The sequence below is a fragment of the Anomaloglossus baeobatrachus genome, chromosome 8, assembly GCF_048569485.1.
Source record: "Anomaloglossus baeobatrachus isolate aAnoBae1 chromosome 8, aAnoBae1.hap1, whole genome shotgun sequence".
Taxonomy (NCBI): Eukaryota; Metazoa; Chordata; class Amphibia; order Anura; family Aromobatidae; genus Anomaloglossus; species Anomaloglossus baeobatrachus.
In genome coordinates this window covers 119,424,836-119,447,167 of record NC_134360.1, presented here as the reverse complement: position 1 = coordinate 119,447,167, position 22,332 = coordinate 119,424,836, and the positions used below count along the sequence as shown (strand labels likewise).

The 22,332-nt window shown below is 49.1% G+C and overlaps 1 protein-coding gene across 1 annotated transcript in view; it reads right to left on the bottom strand.

Moving 5' to 3' along the window:
• Positions 1 to 6,400: 6,400 nt before the first annotated feature.
• The window catches only part of MYH9 (myosin heavy chain 9), a 329,257-nt gene continuing 313,325 nt past the window's right edge, over positions 6,401 to 22,332 (bottom strand). Inside the window, exons 40-41 of the mRNA XM_075321969.1 lie at positions 16,706 to 16,878; positions 6,401 to 7,961 (exon numbers count right to left, since the gene is read on the bottom strand). Coding sequence (XP_075178084.1) covers positions 7,847 to 7,961; positions 16,706 to 16,878 — 288 coding nt within the window. The 3' untranslated portion in view covers positions 6,401 to 7,846. The remainder of the gene's footprint in view (positions 7,962 to 16,705; positions 16,879 to 22,332) is intronic.

The following is a 22,332-nucleotide window of genomic DNA, read 5'->3' as shown; positions in this document are numbered from 1 at the left end:
GCTTCCCAGTTTTCTACGCCGGGGATGTGAACCACGGATATGGTGGAGGCTGTGGCTTCCACCCACATCAGAATCCGCCGGACTTCCTGGAAGGCTTGCCGACTGCGTGTCCCCCCTTGGTGGTTGATGTATGCCACCGCTGTGGAGTTGTCCGACTGAATTCGGATCTGCCTTCCTTCCAGCCACTGCTGGAAGGCTAGTAGGGCAAGATACACTGCTCTGATTTCCAGAACATTGATCTGAAGGGTGGACTCCTGCTGAGACCACGTACCCTGAGCCCTGTGGTGGAGAAAGACTGCTCCCCACCCTGACAGACTCGCATCTGTCGTGACCACCGCCCAAGACGGTGGTAGGAAGGATCTTCCCTGTGATAATGAGGTGGGAAGAAGCCACCACTGCAGAGAGTCTTTGGCCGTCTGGGAAAGGGAGACCTTCCTGTCCAGGGATGTTGACTTCCCGTCCCATTGGCGGAGAATGTCCCATTGAAGTGGACGCAGATGAAACTGCGCAAACGGAACCGCCTCTATTGCCGCCACCATCTTCCCGAGGAAGTGCATGAGGCGTCTTAAGGAGTGCGGCTGACTTTGAAGGAGAGCCTGCACCCCAGTCTGTAGAGACCGCTGCTTGTCCAGCGGAAGCTTCACTATCGCTGAGCGAGTATGAAACTCCATGCCAAGATACGTTAGTGATTGGGTCGGTGACAGATTTGACTTTGGGAAGTTGATGATCCACCCGAACGCCTGGAGAGTCTCCAGTGCAACATTCAGGCTGAGTCGGCATGCCTCTTGAGAGGGTGCCTTGACCAGTAGATCGTCCAAGTAAGGGATCACAGAGTGTCCGTGAGAGTGCAAGACTGCTACCACTGCCGCCATGATCTTGGTGAACACCCGAGGGGCTGTCGCCAGACCAAATGGCAGAGCTACGAACTGAAGATGGTCGTCTCCTATCACGAAGCGTAGAAAGCATTGGTGCTCTGTAGCAATCGGCACGTGGAGATAAGCATCTTTGATGTCTATTGATGCTAGGAAATCTCCTTGAGACATAGAGGCAATGACTGAGCGGAGGGATTCCATCCGGAACCGCCTGGCGTTCACATGCTTGTTGAGCAGTTTTAGGTCCAGAACAGGACGGAAGGAGCCGTCCTTTTTTGGAACCACAAAGAGATTGGAGTAAAATCCTCGCCCCCGTTCGAGAGGGGGGACAGGGATCACGACTCCTTCTGCTCTTAGAGAGTCCACCGCCTGCAGCAGGGCATCTGCTCGGTTGGGGTGTGGGGAGGTTCTGAAGAACCGAAGTGGACTCGATTCTGTACCCGCGAGACAGAATGTCTGTTACCCACCGGTCTTTGACCTGTGACAGCCAAATGTCGCAAAAGCGGGAGAGCCTGCCACCGACCGAGGATGCGGAGGGAGGAGGCCGAAAGTCATGAGGTAGCCGCTTTGGAAGCGGTTCCTCCATTTGCTTTCCTGGGGCGTGAGTGAGCCCGCCAGGAATCTGAGCTCCCTTGTTCTTTCTGAGTCCTTTTGGACGAGGAGAATTGGGCCTTGCCCGAGCCTCGAAAGGACCGAAACCTCGACTGCCACTTTTTCTGTTGAGGTTTACTTGCTCTGGGCTGTGGTAAGGAAGAGTCCTTACCCTTGGACTGTTTTATGATTTCAGCCAATGGCTCACCAAACAGTCTGTCTCTAGATAATGGCAAGCTGGTTAAGCATTTTTTGGAACCAGCATCTGCTTTCCAGTCCTTTAACCACAAGGCTCTGCGCAAAACCACAGAATTGGCGGACGCCATAGCGGTACGGCTCGTAGATTCTAGGACAGCATTGATAGCATAGGTCGCAAACGCAGACATTTGCGAAGTTAGGGACGCCACTTGCGGCACTGCTGGATGTATGAAAGCATCCACCTGTGCTAAACCAGCTGAAATAGCTTGGAGTGCCCACACGGCCGCGAATGCTGGAGCAAACGACGCGCCGATAGATTCATAGACAGATTTCAACCAAAGGTCCATCTGTCTGTCGTTGGCATCTTTAAGTGAAGCGCCATCCTCTACTGCGACTATGGATCTAGCCGCAAGCTTGGAAATTGGGGGATCCACCTTTGGACACTGGGTCCAGCGTTTGGCCACCTCAGAGGGAAAAGGATAACGGGTATCCTTAGAACGTTTAGAGAAACGCTTGTCTGGATGAGCGTCGTGTTTCTGGATCGATTCTCTGAAATCAGAGTGGTCCAAAAAAGCACTTAATTTACGCTTGGGATATAGGAAATGGAACTTCTCCTGCTGTGCAGCTGCCTCCTCTGCAGAAGGGGCTGGGGGAGAAATATCCAACAGCCTATTAATTGCCGATATAAGGTCATTAACCATGGCGTCACCATCAGGGGCATCCAGATTGAGAGGGGCCTCAGGATTAGAATCCTGGTCACCGTCCTCAGTCTCATCACAGAGAGACTCTTGTCGCTGAGACCCTGAACAGTGTGAAGACGTGGAGGGTCTTTCCCAGCGAGCTCGCTTAGGCTGCCTGGGACTGTCATCTGAGTCAGAGACTTCAGCCTGTGATGCTTGAGACCCCCCTGAAGTACGGATTAGTTCCAACTGGGGGGGACCGGAGAGCATAGACACAGCAGTGTCCATGGCCTGAGCAACTGGCCTGGACTGCAAGGTCTCCAGGATTTTTGCCATAGTCACAGACATTTTATCAGCAAAAACTGCAAAGTCTGTCCCCGTCACCGGGGCAGGGTTCACAGGCGTCTCAGCCTGGGCTACCACCACATTAGGCTCTGGCTGACGAAGTGCCACTGGGACTGAACATTGCATACAATGTGAGTCTTTGGAGCCTGCCGGTAGATCAGCCCCACATGCAGTACAAACAGTGTACACAGCCTGTGCCTTGGCACCCTTGCGTTTTGCGGATGACATGTTGCTGCCTCCTCAGAGCAGTACAGGGTGTCCAGCCAAGAAGCGACCTTACAGTGCAAATATATATATATATGGTACCAAGAAAAAAGTACACTAATATAACACTGAGGCACAAGTGGGGCCAGCACTAAAGTGCAGCTTACCGCCCGCTTAGGAGCGGGTGTGTGGTCGCCGAAATCCCTTTAGTCTGGGTCTCCCAGAGCCTGCTGCCTTTCCCCAGCCAGACCGCATGTGTGCCTTGTCCCTGAACGGCACTCCCGCTCCAAATCCAGCAGGTTCTCTGGGTCTGTGGATGGAGCCCGGCCCCAGGGCTTGGGGGCCGGCAAGATCCCACTTCCACAGAGCCCTCCAGGGGATGTGGAAGGAAAACAGCATGTGGGCTCCAGCCTCTGTACCAGCAATAGGTACCTCAACCTTACAAGCACCACCGCGGGTGAGAAGGGAGCATGCTGGGGGCCCCATATGGGCCCTCTTTTCTTCCATCCGATATAGCCAGCAGCTACTGCTGACTACAAACAGTGGAGCTATGCGTGGATGTCTGACCTCCTTCGCACAAAGCAGAAAACTGGTGAGCCAGTGATCCCACTGGGGGTGTATAGCCAGAAGGGGAGGGGCCTTACACTTTTTAGTGTAATTGCTTTGTGTGGCCTCCGGAGGCAGTGCTATACACCCAATCGTCTGGGTCTCCCAATAGAGCGCCGAAGAAATTTTCTATGCGGTGTGTATTTCTTTTTACTAGAAAGTCATGGTGGCTATGTCTAATTTGGCGTGACACCATGAATTTCAGGCTTAGTACCAGCTGAGAATACAAAGCTGGTATTAACCACTTTATTACCCAGTGTGCCACCGCCATCAGATCCGCTGGACGAGACTGGTAAAGCGCCTGGATATGGAGCTTAGAAACAATGTGCCATTATGATTTCCAGGGGTGGCTGCGAAAAATCTCAGCCCCTAGCTGCCTGGTTTTACCTGACTGGCGATCAAAATACGGCAGGAGCCCGTGAATTTTTTTTTTTAAATTATTTTTTTTAAATAATTAAAAAGAAAAAAATTTATGGGCTTCCCTGTATTTTGATTGCCAGCCAAGGTAGAGCCAGGCACATGGGGTGGCAGCCCATAGCCATCTGCTTTATCTGCGCTGAGAATCAAAAATACCGCTGGAGCGTTGTCATTTTTTAAATTATTTTTCTAAATTAATTTATTTTTAGCCATGGATTCATGGAACCCTGATGTCACAACAAACATGGCCGAAAAGAGCCAAAGACTGACAAGTGACGTGCAGTGAATAACCACCGGAAGTTAATGATCGGACCTGGAAGCAGAAGCGGCCGGTAGACAGTGGCTGAACGGGTCTGCAGGACGTGTCACGGGAGAAGTATAATGGCAATGTTTATCATTAACTATAGTCTTTATTTTACAGCGCCCCCCCTCCCCCCATCCCATAACTGTACAGTCCAAGTTCGGGGTTCGGACGCAAGTTCGTGTTCTCACAAGCCGAACTTTACAAATAAGCTGGGGTCTCCTGATCCCAAACATTGGGGGGGTTCGCCCAACACTAGTGGTAACATATAGCGTACAAGTAGATGTACATATAGCTGTACATATAGCAGAGCTGTGTGTCTGTAAATGTGCATGTAGCAGTACTGTGTGTATATAAAATACACTGCAGAGAACAGTGCATTAAAAATAGGGATAATGACTTTCACTGTACACCAACAGGGAAGTTTTAATAGGAAAAAAAGGTGGGGTTTTTTATATGTTCTGCTATCTAAACCTAAGGTGCCCCTTATGGTTAGATTCAACTTCTAGGCTTAAAACAAATACTGTAAAAAAGCGCCCTTGATTGGGGATTTCTGAAATGGGACAATCCCTTTAAAAACAGGCAGTAGTAGATTTTAAATTTACTTTTTTTATTAACTGCTTCCCATAAATTTTACAGTGCGTGAGCAAACCTTAAAGTTACAGAGTATGAAAGCTGCAACTTCTCAGTTTAAGATCTGGATAACTGTCTAAAATTTGTCTTCCTTCTTACCACAAAATAGTTGTATTTTTTTTTCTTAATTTTTTTTTGCTCAAGAACATTGCTTGCATTAGCAAGCTTAGCTTTGTAAGCTTTTGACAAATTTCCACAGAAATGTAGAAGGGCTAGCTTATATAAACAAACACCAAAGCAGATAAAGAAGAAGAAGAAAATCAGTGGATGCCACTTGCAGTACTGTTCATATTTATTTAAGCAAAAGCAAATAAATCCAACTTGTGATTCCTCAACTCAAGATACAAAACAGACTGCAGTACAAAGGCACTTGCATTATACAGGATAATCTGACAATCCTCTAAAGAGTGTGCAAACTTTTATAGAATATATTCAGCTTAACAAGGAACAGTATACATTCACCATGAGCATTGCTGACTGGCAGTGATGCAAAATAGCATTTGAAAATTGTTTGACCATTAAAATAAGGAGTGCACAGTATATTAATTCATATAAGTGGTACAGGACAGCTATTTCTCCAGTTATGCTTATATAACAATGTATCCCTTATGTACTTTAATGTATACAAAAGATATGCAATATAAAAATTTGATTCAAACTAACTATTTGGTCCTTATTTGACTTTCCAATTACACAGTGTATTTTGGCAAAACCGCATATTAAAACAAACGGCAGCAAAGACAAAAGTTCTTTTGTGTAGAAAACTTCAAAGAGGAAATTAACTGTTCTGGTCCATCTGATTGTGTTAAAGGGGTTTTCCATTCCAAGAAGAAAAGTCTGCAGTAACCCAGCTGCATACTGTTTGGTGTGCACAATGTCACGATCCCTCTGTATGCTGAGCATGATGTCACATATACAAGCTGTCACATGACCACTAATTTACAAAATGAATACATGGGCATCGTGACCGTATCCCCTCAATTTGACAGTTAAGCCATGTTCACGTTTTTTTTGCGGCTTTTATGCAAATTAAAAGCTGCTTTTTACAGTACCAGCAAAAAAACAATTTCAAAAATCTTATGCACATGCTTTTTTTTCTTTACTGAATTGAAAAAACTGCAGCATGTCCATTCATTCAGCTTTTTTCACCCATAGAAAATAGGTGCAAAAATGCTATCTGCTTTATCCGCGTTTTATTGGGAAGCCGCAGATACAGCAGGATGAGAATTTGTCTGATAATCCTCATGTATACATCATATTGTTTTGGTATCCTCATGAGCTTACATGTTCGTTTGTTTCTTTTGACTCGAAGCACAAATTAGAGCTAATTAGCTTCATGTGGTGTTATAGGGAAGGTAAATGGCAGGCACATTGAACAGGTATGGTAGGTGCACACTGGTAGAAATACTTCAAATTGTAGGAAACTATATCAGGGCACTCAGTGAATAAAAGTTTTTATTTGTTGAAAATCAATGCAGCATATCTATTAGAAATGGGCCGTTTCGGTGCACATGACCTTTTTAACGGCCTCAGAGGAATGAGGTCATTCCTCTGAGGCGGTGAAAAAGGCCATGTGCACCGAAATGGCCCATTTCTAATACAAATATGCTGCATTGATTTTCAACAAATAAACTTTATTCACAGAGTGCCGTGCGACTGTCTTACCATTTGTCCTAAAAGGGTCTGCTGCCTCATCTAAGAGCAGCATAATGAAAGGGGGGAAAAAAAACCCCAATCAAACAAAAAAAGACCTCGATTACAGTGATGTGTCCCTTATTGGGCTGCATAGTGTAGCTGTTATAAAATCACTGTTAAATTAGCAGGAGATACTTGGCGTGCTGACAAGTAGTCCAGCAGATGCAGGAGCTCGTTAAAACCCTGCTCTATAGTCAAATAACTGAGATCTGCAGCAGAGAAAACATTTTATCAAAATGACAGCAAAGCGCTCAATAAGTGACATCATTGGAATCAGGCTCTCTGTCTTCTACATTATGCTGCTCTCAGATGGGGGGGGGGAGGGGCGGGGACAAAATCCTAGTGACAGATTTCCTTTAAAGCACCACTCCAGTGCCTGTAACTGACTGTCTAGCAGTCAGAAGTTACATTAACAGCGCTCTATGCAAGTCTATGAGAGGCAGAACAATGCTCTCAGACTTTCTTGAAGCGTGCCAGGGATCACAAGTCAAACACTGGAGCAGCCAGTAGGTCACAAAGTTCCAGAGACAGATTGGAGAAAACACTGAAACCAGATGAAGGCAATGGAGGGAGGGTAAGTATAAAACTGGAGACAGGTGGAAAAAAAAAAAAAAACCCAACAAACCCAGAACACCACAAACAAAACACTTGAGTGGTCCTTTTAAGTAAACAATGCCTGGCCAAGGTGTTATATAAACAATGCCCTACTAACTCAGACTTCCCCATGTTTTTTCTGTTGTGTATTTTTTTTGTAAACTCAACCTTAGTTCATACATGAATCCAGCTTTTTTCAGAAGTCACTTTTCAAAAAAAAAAAAAAAAAGCAATTTGATCAAATTATTTCACATACTTATTGCATTGGTGGCACAAAGCCTTGTATTGTCCATGCTTGCAAGGTGGAAGCAAAGCTGAACTTGAAAAATGATATGGGCGGGTAAAGGGGAAGCGGACAGGGAAAAAAAAAAAAAAAAAAAAAAAAAAATCGGCGTTTTACCTGCAGCTTTTTTTCCTTTAGCTGCCAGGAGATAAGATTTTGTCTGGAGAGAAAAAAAAAAAAACACCAAAAAAGCAAACGTGAACAAAGCCTTAGAGATGGCAGACTTTTCTTCAGAGACTGAACACCACATTTAACGAAGCCCCTTATTATAAAAAGTGCCCAATCATCAACCCATAATCTGTAACCCAAATTTGGGACAATAGTCACAGATTACATGGAAATGATTGCTATTGATCAAGTTATGGCTTTAAGAATACAAGACACAATTTTGCAATTTTTCCCCTTTAACATGTGGCTGGTTAAATCCCTAATCAGTAGATTTTAAATCCCCAGAATCTGTTTTAGCATCCAAATCGTCATCAGATGCTTCATCAACTCCTTTTCTTCCAACGCGTCTTGTAACAAATGGTACATCGCCACGTCTGTGTAAAAAAAGAAGGCTATATTACTATGTATAATAAAATCTGTACTACAATCATTTTTTTGCAATAAAAAATGTAGTTAATAGCGTTATATCAGTAGGAGATCATCGCAGAACTAGGAGTCTTAAGGTACCGTCACACATAACGAGATCGCTAGCGAGATCGCAGCTGAGTCACGGTTTCTGTGACGCAGTAGTGATCCAGTTAGCGATCTCGTTATGTGTGACATCTACCAGCGTTCAGGCCCCTGCTGTGAGATCTCTAATCGTTGCCGAATGGTCCAGGCCATTTTCTTCAAAGGTGATTTCCTGCTGGGCAGGACACATCGCTGTGTTTGACACTGTGTGACAGGGTCACAGTGACTGCCGAGATCGTTATAAAGGTCGCTACTGCGACCTGTATTGTTCCTGCATCGCTGGTAAGATCTGACTGTGTGACATCTCACCTGCGACCTCCCAGCGACTAACCAGTGATCCCTATCAGGTCGCATCATTTTCGGGATCGCTGGTAAGTAGTCGTGTGTGACTGGGCCTTTATGCCTCTTAGGGCTAGGCATCTTGTGCCTGCTAATCAATTGCTGTCTAAGATCGCCCCCACAACTGATTTATATAAAGCTGCTAATCAGTAGTTAAGGGGTAGGGCAGAGTCACACTGGCAGTGAGAAAATCTGGCATTGTATTCTGCTCCATGTAAGAATGTTGCAGCTCATATGTGCAAGTTTTTCCTCAGCCATAATCGGACGGAGAAAAAAAAAATTGCAGTATGCTGCGATGGTCAGAGTTTTGGATCACTCACACCCATACAAGTTTATGGATGTAAGTGAAATCTCGGATGTTATCCAAGTGTAGTGTGATATATGCACAGGCTTTTAGAAAAAGACAAAGCATAGAAGGAGCACACCACCAACAATCACAATTATTAATTTTATTGATACAAAACACACATGTGTTAAAAACACAATCACTAAATGCTAAAGCTGTTAAACATGAGCCAACAGGAGTAGTGCAATGCTGTAAAGGGATACCATATTTCAACCTCTATTGTAAAAATACAGAATAAAAACCTCACTAAGGCTGCTTTCACACATCCGTTTCTTCCTGTGCGGCACAATCCGGCACTTTGCAGAAAAAACGCAGCCGTTTTTTTTTGCCGCCGGTTGCGTTTTTTTTGCATAGACTTACATTAGTGCCGTATTGTGCTGCATGGGCTTGCGTTCCGTCCAGGTTTTGCCGCATGCGGCAGATTTAGCCGATGCGGCGGCTAGAAGGAATGTTGCCTGGCACGTTTTTTTGGTCCGGCAAAAAAAAAAAAAAGCGTCGCTATTTGCAATGCATGCCTATGGACGCCGCATGTGGCGTCCTGCGGCAAACACCGCATCCGGCCGCTTCATGCGTTTTTTTCCACTGCGCATGCTCAGTAGCCTGCCGCAAGCGGCAAAAACCGGATGGGCCGCATGTAAAAAAAGTTATGCAAAGGATGCAGTTTTGTCACCGCATCCGTTGCATAGGTTTTAGAGCCGGATTTAGCCGCACTGCTAAAACCGGGTGTATGAAAGCAGCCTAAGCAGACCATTAAATGAATTCAGACCTGCACAGCACCACAGGAGTTGTTTCCTCCGCCCTCCACAGGGACAGGAACACAAGATGTTAAAAACCCCTCCCCCTCCCAACCTCTCCAGTGGCTTTTCAAGTACCACACCAGGATGGGTATAACAACACGTTTATTCATGCTTGAGCTACATACAATGTAAATGCACACGCAGTAGAAACAAAAGGGAGGGAAATAAGGGTGCTGTCATGATGGATCCTGGAAACATCATTACCGGTAGGTAGTAATTCCTATTTTCCAGGACCACATGACAGCATCACAGGAGAATACCAAATTAATTTATCCTGGGGGGGGGGTTGGGACTACTGCCTGGAGCACCTTCCTACCAAACGAGGTCTGGTGGGAGGACAGAATATCCAACTTGTAGTGTCTACAAAAAGTGTTGGGACCTGACCAAGTGGCAGTTTTGCAAATCTGGTCTAGCGAAGCCCCTGCCCTTTCTGCCCAAGTGGTAGATAGTGATCTAGTGGAGTGGGCTCTAAGGTGATCAGGCGGGGTCTTTCCCGCCAATTGATAGGTTGAGGATATTGTGGACCTAACCCATCGAGACAGGACAGCCTTAGATGCCGATTTGCCTCAATTTTTCCCCCTAAACTTAAGGAATAAGGAGGAGTCCAATCTCCAGTTCCGGGTGGCCTCCAAATAGCTCAGCACTGTTCGCTTCACATCCAAGGAATGCAGCCGCTGTTCCTTTTGGTTCGTGTAGTTGTGGCAGAAGGATGGCAAAACTACTTCCTGTTCTAGGTTAGCAGAGGAGACCACCTTGGGGCGAAACGTCGGATCAAGTTTCAGCACAATTCTGTCATCCAAAACCTGAAGATACGGCTCCCTGATAGACAAAGCCTGTAATTCACCAATCCGCTTAGCCGTGGTGATGGCCACTAAAAACACCGTCTTGAAGGACAAATGTTCCATCGAAATGGTAGACAAGGGCTCAAAAGGAGAATCACAAAGGCCATTGAGCACCAAGGTCATATCTCAGGGAGGCACTGTGGGCCGAATTGTAGGGCGAAGGCGCTGAATCCCCTTCACGAATCTGGCAATCCAGGGATTGGACGCTAGTGGCATGTCAAAGAAGACGCTGAGCGCTGATATTTGGACCTTCAAAGTGCTAGGCGTAAGACCCTTGCGGAATCCCAGTTGTAGGAAATCAAAGAGTTTCGGAATATTAGGCCGAGAACTGTCAGCAGGTTCTTCACCCAAAAAAAAGAGCATAATTTCTTCCAGATCTTCCCGTAGATGGTCCGGGTAATCTGCTTACGACTTGCCTGGAGTGTGGAGATGACATCAAGCGACAAGCCTTTTCGTCTCAGGAACCTCCCTTCAAGATCCAGGCCGACAGCTGAAGGTGATCCAGGTCCGGGTGAAGCACTGGACCCTGGCTGAGGAGATCGCCTGTCAGGGGAAGGAGGACCGGATCTGAAACTGACAGGTTTCTGAGTAAAAAGAGAACAAGCTCCGTTTGGGCCAAAACGGGGCTATGAGAATCACATGGGTGCCGTCCTGTTGAATCTTCCGGAGTACTCTGGGGAGCAACGGCAGGGGTGGAAAGGCGTACACCAGTCCCACGGACCATGGTGTCGATCGCAGCAGGAGCATCCCGGGGATTCAGAGAAAAGAAGATTTTCAGCTTGGCATTGGTTCTGGACGCGAACAAATCCACCTGGGGTTTTCCCCATCATTTGACTAGATCCTGAAAGACACTGTCCTTCAGCTCCCATTCCGAGGGGTCGATCGTGCGCCTGCTCAGGAAGTCTGCGAGATGGTTGTCCGAGCCCCTGAGATGGACAGCCGAGATGGAGAGAACCATGCGTTCTGCCCACTGAAAGATCCGCGATGCCATAGCCTGCAGGGGTGGATGGCGAGAGCCCCCTTGATGACGAAGGAAGGCTACCGTCGTAACATTGTCCGAGAGGACCCGAACATGACGACCGTGGAATAAGGGAGGAGCCGCCTGCAGAGCCTGCCAGACCGCTTGTAGCTCCCTGAAATTGGATGACTGGGTCGACACCTCCAGGGGCCATCTGCCTTGAAAGTAAAGGGAGTTCACATGGGCGCCCCAGCCCGTCTGACTTGCATCGGTTGTGAGCGTGACGGATGGCGAACAGTCCCACAGAACGCCCAATTGAAGATTTTTCTTGCACATCCACCATCTGAGACCTTGAATGACCTGAGGGGTCAGGGAAATCTTGCAATGTAGGGACCAGTGGGACCCTACAGTGTATGACAGGATCAGCTTTTGGAGTGGCCTGGAGTGAAACTGACTCCAGCGAACACATTGGATGCAGGAAGTCATCATGCCCAGGATGCTAATGGCCTCTCTGACGGAGCACTGGTTCTTTCGGCCGAAGCTCTGAATTTTCGACCTGATGTCGACTATTTTTTTGAGACGGCAAAAAGGATGTTCGCGCATCGGAGTCCAGAAGAATGCCCAGAAACACCTTTCTCGTCTCCGCCCTGAGATTGGACTTCTGAACGTTTATGATCCAGCCAAGGGACGTCAGCAGAGCCAAGGTGGTGGTGATTGACCGGGAGAGCTCCTCCGGGGAATCCGCCAACAGCAGAAGGCCGTCCAGGTAAGGGACGATGGACACGTCGGATCTTCCCAGGTGCGCTACAACTTCCGTCATTATCTTCGTGAACACCCTGGGAGCAGAAGAGAGCCCGAATGGAAGGCACCGGAACTGGAAATGATACATTACTCCGTCCCTCTCCAACGCAAATCGCAGGCATTTCTGGTAGTGTGGGTGAATGGCTATGTGGTAGTATGCGTTTTTCAGATCTACCGTGGCCATGACAATGCGTGTTGAGAAGAGGGATGGTGGATTTGATTGATTCCATCCGGAATCTTTTGTACCGGACCCACCGATTGAGGGGCTTTAAATTTATGATCGTCCGGAATTCTCTGGAGGGCTTGGGAACAGAGAATAGGGAAGAATAGTGGCCCTGGAACTGTTCTGAGATCAGAACCGGGAGGACTGCTCCGGTGTGTAGTAAGGTATCCACATCCGACCATAGGCGGTTGGCAAGGGACTGCGACTGCGGTTTCGTCAGGAGGAATCTGGTTGGGGGGGGTCCCCGAAAATTCTATCCGTAGACCCTCCCCCACCACTCGTAGGACCCATGGATTGGACGTTATCTTTTGCCAGTCGCCCAAAAACTTGCTGAGCCTCCCCCCGATAATGGCGTCAGGATTTATCCTGCTTTCTTCGGGGTTCGAAGTGGGGTTGCCTATCTGGGCCGCCCTTATGGAAACCCCACCTGCCCGTCTTACCCCTACCCTTATAGTCCTGCCTAGCGGGACGAAACCTCCGGGAGGGAAGGGAACGTGGAGGTCTAACCTCCGGGAAACCGCCCTTTTTATCGGAAGCTTTTTCTAGAATATCTAGAGCCGGACCGAACACCCGGGCACCCGAAAAGGGGATGGAGCACAGCTTATTTTTGAACGCTCCGTTACCAGACCAGGTTTTCAACCATAAGGCCCTGCGGGCAGAATTAGTAAGGGCCTCATTCCTGACAGAAAACCGCACAGACTCAGCGGAAGCATCTGCCATGAATCCGGTTGCCAGCTTCAGCAGAGGAAGGGATTCCAAGATGGCGTCTCTAGGGACGTTATCCCGAACCTGAGTTTCCAGGTCCGACAACCAACGGGACATAGACCGAGCTACGGAAGTAGCGGCAATGTTGGACTTAATGGTGGCTGCAGAAGCCTCCCAAGCTTTTTTAAGAAGGTTATCAGCCTTCCTATCCATGGGGTCCCGGAGACCCGAGGACTCCTCAAACGGGATTGACGTCTTTCGTGCGCCTTTCGCTACGGGAACATCAATTTTGGGAACATCCTCCCATTTTTTGATGTCGTCGGGTTCAAACGGCAGTCTGGCTTTGAAGTCCCTGGGAACAAGCAATCTTTTCTCCGCCTCCTCCCACTCGTCCAGGATCATAGCACGCACATTGTGATTTACTGGAAAGACCCTGTGGCGCTGAGACCGGAGTCCCCCAAACATTTCATCCTGTATGGTCCGCGGCTTTTCTGTATCCTCCACCATCATAGTTCTCCGTACGGCACGGAGTAACTCATCCGTGTTGCGTGCGGAAAACAAGTAACGCCGCTCCTCCTCTGGCAAGGGACCCAGGACCTCATCTTCCCCTGGGGAGTCGGAGTTCCTAGACATCTCATCTTCCTCTGAGGACTCTAACAGATGGCGGGGACGCTTTTGTTTAGGAGGTGCCGGGGGCTCTGGTGGGGGGGGGACGTGGCTTGTAACCACAGCCTGAACCTCCTCCCGTATCATGGACCTCATGTCCGACAGGAGGGTAGTCTGCTCCTCAGAGATCAGTTTCGCAATACAGGTCTCGCAGAGCTTCTTAACACAGGTGTCAGGGAGTTTAACATCACACACCGCACAACGATTAACTTTAGTGGTACATTTCTTTTTGGGGATGGTGCCAGAACCCACAGAAGAACATCCACCCTGCAAAAAAGAACAAGGCTCAGACAAGTCTCCTGGCTTACAGGGCAATGAAACCCTGAAGGGCTGACACTTACAGAGACCTGGGCATCCTTAGGGGCTTTAGTGTCTGAACTTTCTTTCTCATCCATCACAGGCAGTGCTGGAGTGCAGAGCCTAACGAAAAACAATGTACTCCCCCAATACCCTTCCAGGTTTTATTTACCTGAGTGAAGGTGCCCGGTCATCATCCTGCCGTCCAACTCCCGATTTGAATTTTGCGCCAAATTTTCGGCCGCCCGGAAACCGGAAGTGCAGTGTCTGCGCATGCGCCGGCGTTCTCCACTCCGTGCCCGGAAGCATCGTGTGGCTGGAGGCAGAGAGCCCTCCCGCCGGAGGGAAGCGGCAGGCGCCGGGAGCTCCTGCACGACCGGCGCGGCCGAGGGACCCCGCGCTGCGAGGTGTCGGCCTGGGGCGTTTTGACAGGCTGGAAGGAGAGAGAGCGGAGCACCCCCCCGATCCACCTGGACCCCGTACATCCCGGTAAGTTCCTACGTCCGTCCCGTACAGGGACAGGAAAAACACTGGAGAGGTTGGGAGGGGTTTTATACACACTCACATACATACATACACATACATACACACAATCATGAGATTGTATATATAGTAAGCACAAAGCGCTCAGCTGTGTGACTCTCCCCGATTGTCGGAGGATGATTATGCCTCAGTGCCCCATCTATAATCTAGCTACTTGGGTCCCAAGCATTGCTGATTTCTAGGCCACTTTTTGGATCTCCCATATCCAGGTGGATCCCAGGGCACAAGTGTGCTTCACACCTATTTACAGTGGATTAATTTCCCTTCCTGTACAGAGCACAACCAGCAGGTCTGAATTCATTTAATGGTCTGCTTATTTAGTCAGGCTCTTGGAGGGTCTGTGTTTATATATCCAGTGTATTATATTTATTTGTGGAGTATATATATTCTTCCCATGGTGTCCAACATTTATTCTATATTTTTTGATAATAATGGAGGTCGGAGTACAGTATCCCTTATAGCACTGCACTACTAATGGGGTTACTTGTCATCTGCTGTTGGGTCATGCTCAACATCTTCGGCATTTAGTGATGTGTTTTTAAGGCATGTGTTTTGTATCAAAATTAATTGTGATTGTAGGTGGTGCACTCCTATGCTTTGTCTTTTCTCTTTCCAAATGGTTATTTCACAAGCATTGAGCACCACCGCTACTATAGTTTATAAGTGGTGAACCTCACTTAATTACATACGCACAGGCTGCCAATGGAGGAGATTGAGAGATAATCCTTCCCTCTCCTCCACAGCTGTGATCCAATCGCAAGATCGGATCACCATGCAGGACTCTTGGATCACGCTTGCAGCAGAGCTGTATAGAGTATCGCCTACATCATGCCGCTCATATAAACCAAGTTTTTTTAAAAAAAGGTTTTCCTTTTATTTTGCACAGAAGTTCAGTTTTCTTTCCCACCCAGTTTACTTAGGCCTCTGTCACATGTCCGTACATTTAACGCACGTGTGCGACAGGTCAGCATATTTGTCCTTGTTTATGTTCTCCGTGTGCTATCCGGAAAAGACACGGAGAGCATGCACTGTATACTTACCTGTCTCTGGCGCTGCTATTGCTTCCAGGTATACGGTCAGTTGAGTGAATATTCATGAGCGAAACAGGTGTTCCCCCTGGTGCGTGTCACACGGATGTTACATGGATCACAGTGATCAATTGATTGCAGCATTCAGGAGGCAGGGAGAGGGATCACTTACCTCTCTCCCTGGCGACAGAGTCCCTGTAATGCGATCACAGGGATCCGAGCGTTGCCATGGCGACCCTGGGTAGTCACCATGATGACCCTGGAATACTGAGATATGGATCGCCTCACAGACCATGCTCTATGCATGGTGTAGGAGGCGATGGTGCAGCACTGACAGATCTAATCCACTGTAGACATCAAGCTCGAGCACTGCAGTGGATTATAGCCACAGGGGGGGAAAAAAAAAAAAAAAAATATATATCTGCAACATGTATACAGCACTTTAGGATTCTCAGACTGTGTGGGGATGAGTTTTTCCTTGCAGTATTGATTAAAATCTGCAAGAAAAAAATGCAGCAAAAACACACGTGGGCACACAGCCTTAAACTGCAAATGTTGCAGCAATATATTGCTAATGCCATGTCGCCTTTGTAGAGGCCATGAAGTACAGAAACCCTCTCTACTTCCCAAGTAACCACCTCCATACACAGTCACAAGCAGTGTACAGTGACTATTTTGAGAAAGAAGAGATTATAACAAGTGGACATGACAAATAGACTTTAGGAGTGCAAATCCGGCTAGAATAGCAGGCGTGTAACACTGGGAGAGTAGAGTTTCCAGAATAGCAGAAATCCCCCTTCAAAATCTACACCAAGAAATTCATCTACGGGTGTAATGAATGTTTTGAACCCACAGATGCTTCACAATTTTAACAATGGGACATTGAAATGAAAAGATGTTTCCCACTAATATGTTGACTTCAAAATTTCTCATGTTCACAAGGGGCAATGGGATGAAAAACGCCATTTGTAAATTAACTTCTCCAGGAAACTACTGCATTATGAATACAAAACATGAAAGCAGAACTATTGCTACAAAAGTGTTTCATTTATAGACCGCGTACCTAAGTTTGCTTTTAAGGGTGTTAACCTCACGGTTCATTGCGTCTGCCGTCTCTGTAGCATCCTCGAGTTCACGCTGCAATTTACGGCGCAATGCATTAGCACGTTGAGCCTCCTCTTCTGCTTCTTCCACCTGGCGCTTCAGCTGTTTCAGACGAACATTATTTTTCTCTGCCTAATAAAAAAAAAAAAAAAATTAATATACGCACACACATACATGCACATATATATATACACACGCACATATATATACACACATATATAATATATATTATATTTGAGAGAGAATTTTGTTTACTTACCGTAAATTCTTTTTCTTATAGTTCAGACATGGGAGACCCAGACCATGGGTGTATAGCTTCTGCCTCCGGAGGACACACAAAGTACTACACTAAAAAGTGTAGCTCCTCCCTCCGAGCATATACACCCCCTGGATGACCACATCTAGCCAGTTTAGTGCAAAAGCTGAAGGAGGACATCCACCCACAAGTAGAGAGAGTAAAACCCGGAATAACCGGAACCTCTGTCTACAACAACAGCCGGTGAAAACACACGGAACAAGAACTGCCAACAGGCAACAGGGAGGGTGCTGGGTCTCCCATGTCGGAACTATAAGAAAAAGAATTTACGGTAAGTAAACAAAATTCTCTTTTTCTTCATCGTTCCTTATGGGAGACCCAGACCATGGGACGTCTCAAAGCAGTCCATGGGTGGGAAATAAACTGAGAAGTAGGCAAAACCTAACTTCACAAATGGGCGACAGCCGCCTGAAGGATGTGTCTGCCCGAGCTCGCATTTGCCGAAGCATGAGCATGCACTTTGTAGTGCTTCGAAAAGGTGTGCAGACTAGACCAAGTGGCAGCCTGACAGACCTGCTGAGCCGTAGCCTGGTGCCTGAAAGCCCAAGAGGCACCGACAGCTCTGGTCGAGTGCGCCTTAAACCCCAGCGGGGGAGGCACCTGAGAACATTGGTAGGCATCGGATATGGCCGACCTAATCCAACGAGCTAGGGTCGGTTTAGAAGCCGAGAGATCCTTGCGCTGACCTGTGGTCAGCACAAAAAGAGAGGTGCACCGCCTAAGAGCAGCAGTGCGTGACACATAGATCCGGAGCGCCCGCACCAAATCTAAAGTATGCAACGCTTTCTCAAAGCGATGCACAGGGGCCGGACAAAGGGAAGGCAATAAAATGTCCTGGTTAAGGTGGAAAGGAGACACCACCTTAGGGAGAAAGTCCGAAGTCGGACGGAGAACCACCTTGTCTTGGTGAAAAACCAAAAAGGGTGACTCCGAAGAGAGCGCAGCCAAATCAGAGACTCTCCTGAGAGAAGTTATGGCCACCAGAAAGACCACTTTCTGTGAAAGACGAAACAAAGAAACCTCCCTAAGAGGCTCAAAGGGGGGTTTCTGTAAGGCTGTGAGGACCAGATTAAGGTCCCAGGGATCCAGAGGCCGCCGGTAACGCGGAATGATGTGAGATGCGCCCTGCATGAAGGTGCGCACCTGGGCCAGTCGGGCGATACGCCGCTGGAACAATACCGACAGAGCAGAGACCTGTCCCTTGAGGGAATTGAGGGATAGTCCTAGCTGCAGACCGGACTGTAGAAAGGACAGGATGGTCGGCAAGGAAAACGGCCAAGGAGCATGGCCGGAAGAGCGACACCAGGACAGGAAAATTCTCCAAGTCCTGTGGTAAATCCTGGCCGAGGAAGACTTCCGAGCCTGAGTCATAGTGGAGATGACCTCGGAAGGAATGCCTGAAGCCGTCAGGATCCAGGACTCAAGAGCCACGCCGTCAATCTGAGAGCCGCAGAATTCTGGCGGAAAAACTGACCTTGTGAGAGAAGGTCTGGGCGGTCCGGGAGATGCCACGGCACCTCTACGGACAGACTGAGCAGGTCTGGGTACCAAGCTCACCTGGGCCAGTCTGGAGCAATGATTATGACCCGACAGCCCTCCATTCTGATCTTGCGCAGGACTCTGGGCAAGAGAGCTAGAGGGGGAAACACGTAGGCCAGACGGAACTGGGACCAATCCTGAACCAGCGCGTCCGCCGCCAAGGCCTGAGGATCGTGGGAGCGAGCCACGTAAACCGGGACCTTGTTGTTGTGCCGGGATGCCATTAGATCCACTTCCGGAGTGCCCCACTTGCGGCAGATTGACCGGAACACTGCCGGATGCAGGGCCCACTCGCCGCTGTCCACAGTCTGATGGCTGAGATAATCTGCCTCCCAGTTTTCTACGCCTGGGATGTGGACTGCGGATATGGTGGACTTGGAGTCCTCCGTCCACTGAAGGATACGTTGAACTTCCAACATTGCTAGGCGGCTGCGAGTCCCGCCCTGGTGATTGATGTAGGCAACTGCTGTCGCGTTGTCTGACTGGACTCGAATGTGCTTGCCCGCCAACAGGTGGTGAAAGGCTACGAGAGCTAGAAGTACAGCCCTGATTTCCAGCACATTGATCGAGAGGGCTGATTCGGACAGAGTCCAAGTGCCCTGTGCTCGGTGGTGGAGAAACACTGCTCCCCAGCCGGATAGACTGGCATCCGTGGTGAGAATCACCCAGGACGGGGCCAGGAAGGAGCGTCCCTGGGACAGAGAGAGGGGCCGAAGCCACCACTGAAGAGAGCTCCTGGTCTGTGGCGACAGAGCCACTAGCCTGTGCAAGGAAGAGGTCCGCTTGTCCCAACAGCGGAGAATGTCCAGCTGCAGGGGACGCAGATGGAACTGGGCAAAGGGAACCGCTTCCATTGACGCCACCATCTGACCCAGCACCTGCATGAGGTGCCTGATGGAATGACGGCGGGGCTTCAACAGAGAGCGCACCGCCAGATGAAGGGACTGCTGTTTGACTAAGGGCAGCTTCACAAGTGCCAGCAGAGTCTCGAATTGCATCCCTAGGTACGTAAGTTTCTGGGTCGGGGTCAGAGTGGACTTGGGCAGATTGACAAGCCACCCGAATTGAACAAGCGTGGCGAGAGTGAGCGAGACACTCCGCTGACAGTCTGCACTGGATGAAGCCTTGACTAGAAGGTAGTCCAGGTAAGGAATCACTGCCAACCCCTGGAGGTGCAGAACCGCAACCACTGCTGCCATGACCTTGGTGAATACACGAGGGGCCGTGGCTAAACCGAAGGAGAGAGCCACGAATTGGAAATGATCCTCTCAGATTGCAAAACGTAGCCAACGCTGGTGTGAAACTGCAATTGGCACATGCAGATAAGCATCTCTGATGTCGATGGATGCTAGAAAATCTCCTTGGGTCATTGAGGCAATGACCGATCGCAGAGATTCCATGCGAAAGTGCCGCACCTGAACATGCTTGTTGAGAAGCTTGAGATCCAGGATGGGCCGGAAGGAACCGTCCTTGGGGACTAGGAAGAGGTTTGAGTAGAAACCTCTGAACCGTTCCCGGTCGGGAACCGGTACAATTACTCCGTTAGCCTGCAAGGATGCCACGGCCTGAGAGAAGGCGGCGGCTTTGGAGCAGGGGGGAGTGGACAGAAAAAATCTGTTTGGCGGGCTGGAAGAAAATTCTATCCTGTAGCCGTGGGAGATTATATCCCGCACCCACTGATCGGAGACGTGATGGAACCACACGTCGCCAAAGTGGGAGAGCCTGCCACCGACCAAGGACGTTGCTGGCGCAGCCAGATAGTCAAGAGGAGGCTGCCTTAGTGGCAGCGGCTCCTCCGCTCTTCTGAGGACGCGGCTTCGTGCGCCAGCTGGGTTTTCGATCCTTGGCTGAGTTAGTGGACGAGGCTGAGGGCTTAGAGAATGACCAGTTAGAGGAACGAAAGGAACGAAACCTCGACTGGTTCCTGCCCTGGACAGGTTTCCTGGTTTTAGTTTGTGGCAAGGAAGTACTCTTCCCGCCAGTAGCTTCCTTAATAATTTCATCCAGTTGTTCACCGAACAGCCGGGACCCAGCAAAGGGGAGCCCAGCAAGGTACTTCTTGGAAGAAGCGTCTGCTTTCCACTCTCGAAGCCACAAGATCCTGCGGATCGCGAGGGAATTAGCGGAAGCCACCGCCGTGCGGTGAGAAGCCTCCAGAATGGCAGACATGGCATAGGATGAAAAAGCCGAAGCCTGGGAAGTTAAGGCAACCATTTCGGGCATAGAGTCCCTGGTGAGGGAATGCATCTCCTCCAGAGAAGCAGAGACGGCCTTAAGAGCCCACACCGCTGCAAAAGACGGGGAGAACGAGGCCCCTGCCGCCTCATATACAGATTTGGCCAGAAGGTCAACCTGGCGGTCAGTGGGATCCTTAAGTGAGGTGCCATCGGCCACAGATACAACTGTCCGGGATGAGATTCTAGACACCGGAGGATCTACCTTTGGTGAATGAGCCCACTCCTTGACCACCTCTGGTGGAAAGGGAAAACGTTCATCAGAACTACGCTTTGGGAAGCGTTTGTCAGGACAGGCCCTGGGCTTGGTCACAGTGGCCTGAAAACTGGAGTGGTTAAACAACATACTCCTTGCTCTCTTAGGTGAGGTAAACTGGTGTTTTTCTACCAGAGAGGCTTGTTCCTCTGACACTGGTGGATTGAGGTCCAGTACGGAATTAATGGACGCAATAAGTCACCAACATCCGCATCCCCTTCAGATAAATCAATGGGGTACATAGAGGTAGCGTCCGAGCCCACAGTAAAGGCATCCTCCTCGCCCTGCAATTCAGCTCGTGAATCAGAGCCGTGGGACGAGGAAGGAGAAGAGTCCCTCCGTTTAGGAGGACGGGGTCCGGGAACAGATGAAAAATCCTCTGTGAGCTCTGCAGAGCGAGTCGGAGCAGCAGAGGCGCCCTGAGGGGGCTGATGCATGGTCAGCAGAGTCCGGGACAGCTGTCCCATGGAGATAGCTTTAGAAAACTATGCTACCCAAGCCGGGGGTTCAGCCACCGGGGCTGGAGCAGCCGGAGGGACCCCTAGGGAGACTCCAGGCTGAGGCACCACCATGTTAGAGCAGGCATCACAATGTGGATATGTGCTCGGTTCAGGCAGTATGAGCTTACATGCAGTGCATATAGAGTAAAGCCTTGCTCCTAGTGAGAGACATGCTGCTGAGGTGGAGGTTCTGCAGTAAAGAACACACTCTTTCAGAATGACCCCCAGAGAGTGTACAAGAAAGTCCACAACCAGAGGTTGTGGCTTACCAGACCGTTTTGTGTGCCCTCCGGATTCCACAGCTTGGACCCCCAGACAGATGCAGAGCTGCAGCAGCCAGCGCCGATCAGTGTGTAAACGCTGATAAAATGGCGCCGGAGTGAGGAGGGGGGGGCGGGGTTTAGTCCAAGAGTGGGAACCGGAGGGCCAAGGAGAAATACAGGGGAGGGAAACATCTCCTCAGAGAGGAGTGTCCTCCCCTGAGCTGAACGGCCGGTGGGCGGCGCCGCACTGTCCCCCTGCATGACTGACATGCAGGGGCAGTGAAAACGAAACTAGGCCGCAGCCGAAGCCGGGGCCTAAATTTTCTTATGCGGCCGACGAGCAGGCACCCTCGGCGCGGTTCTCAGGAGAAAACCAGAGAACCGGCCGGAAATCACAGCACAGTGACATAACACATTCTCCCCACAATAAATGCACAAGGGACCCTTCAATAACGTCTCAATACTTAGCTTATGAGAC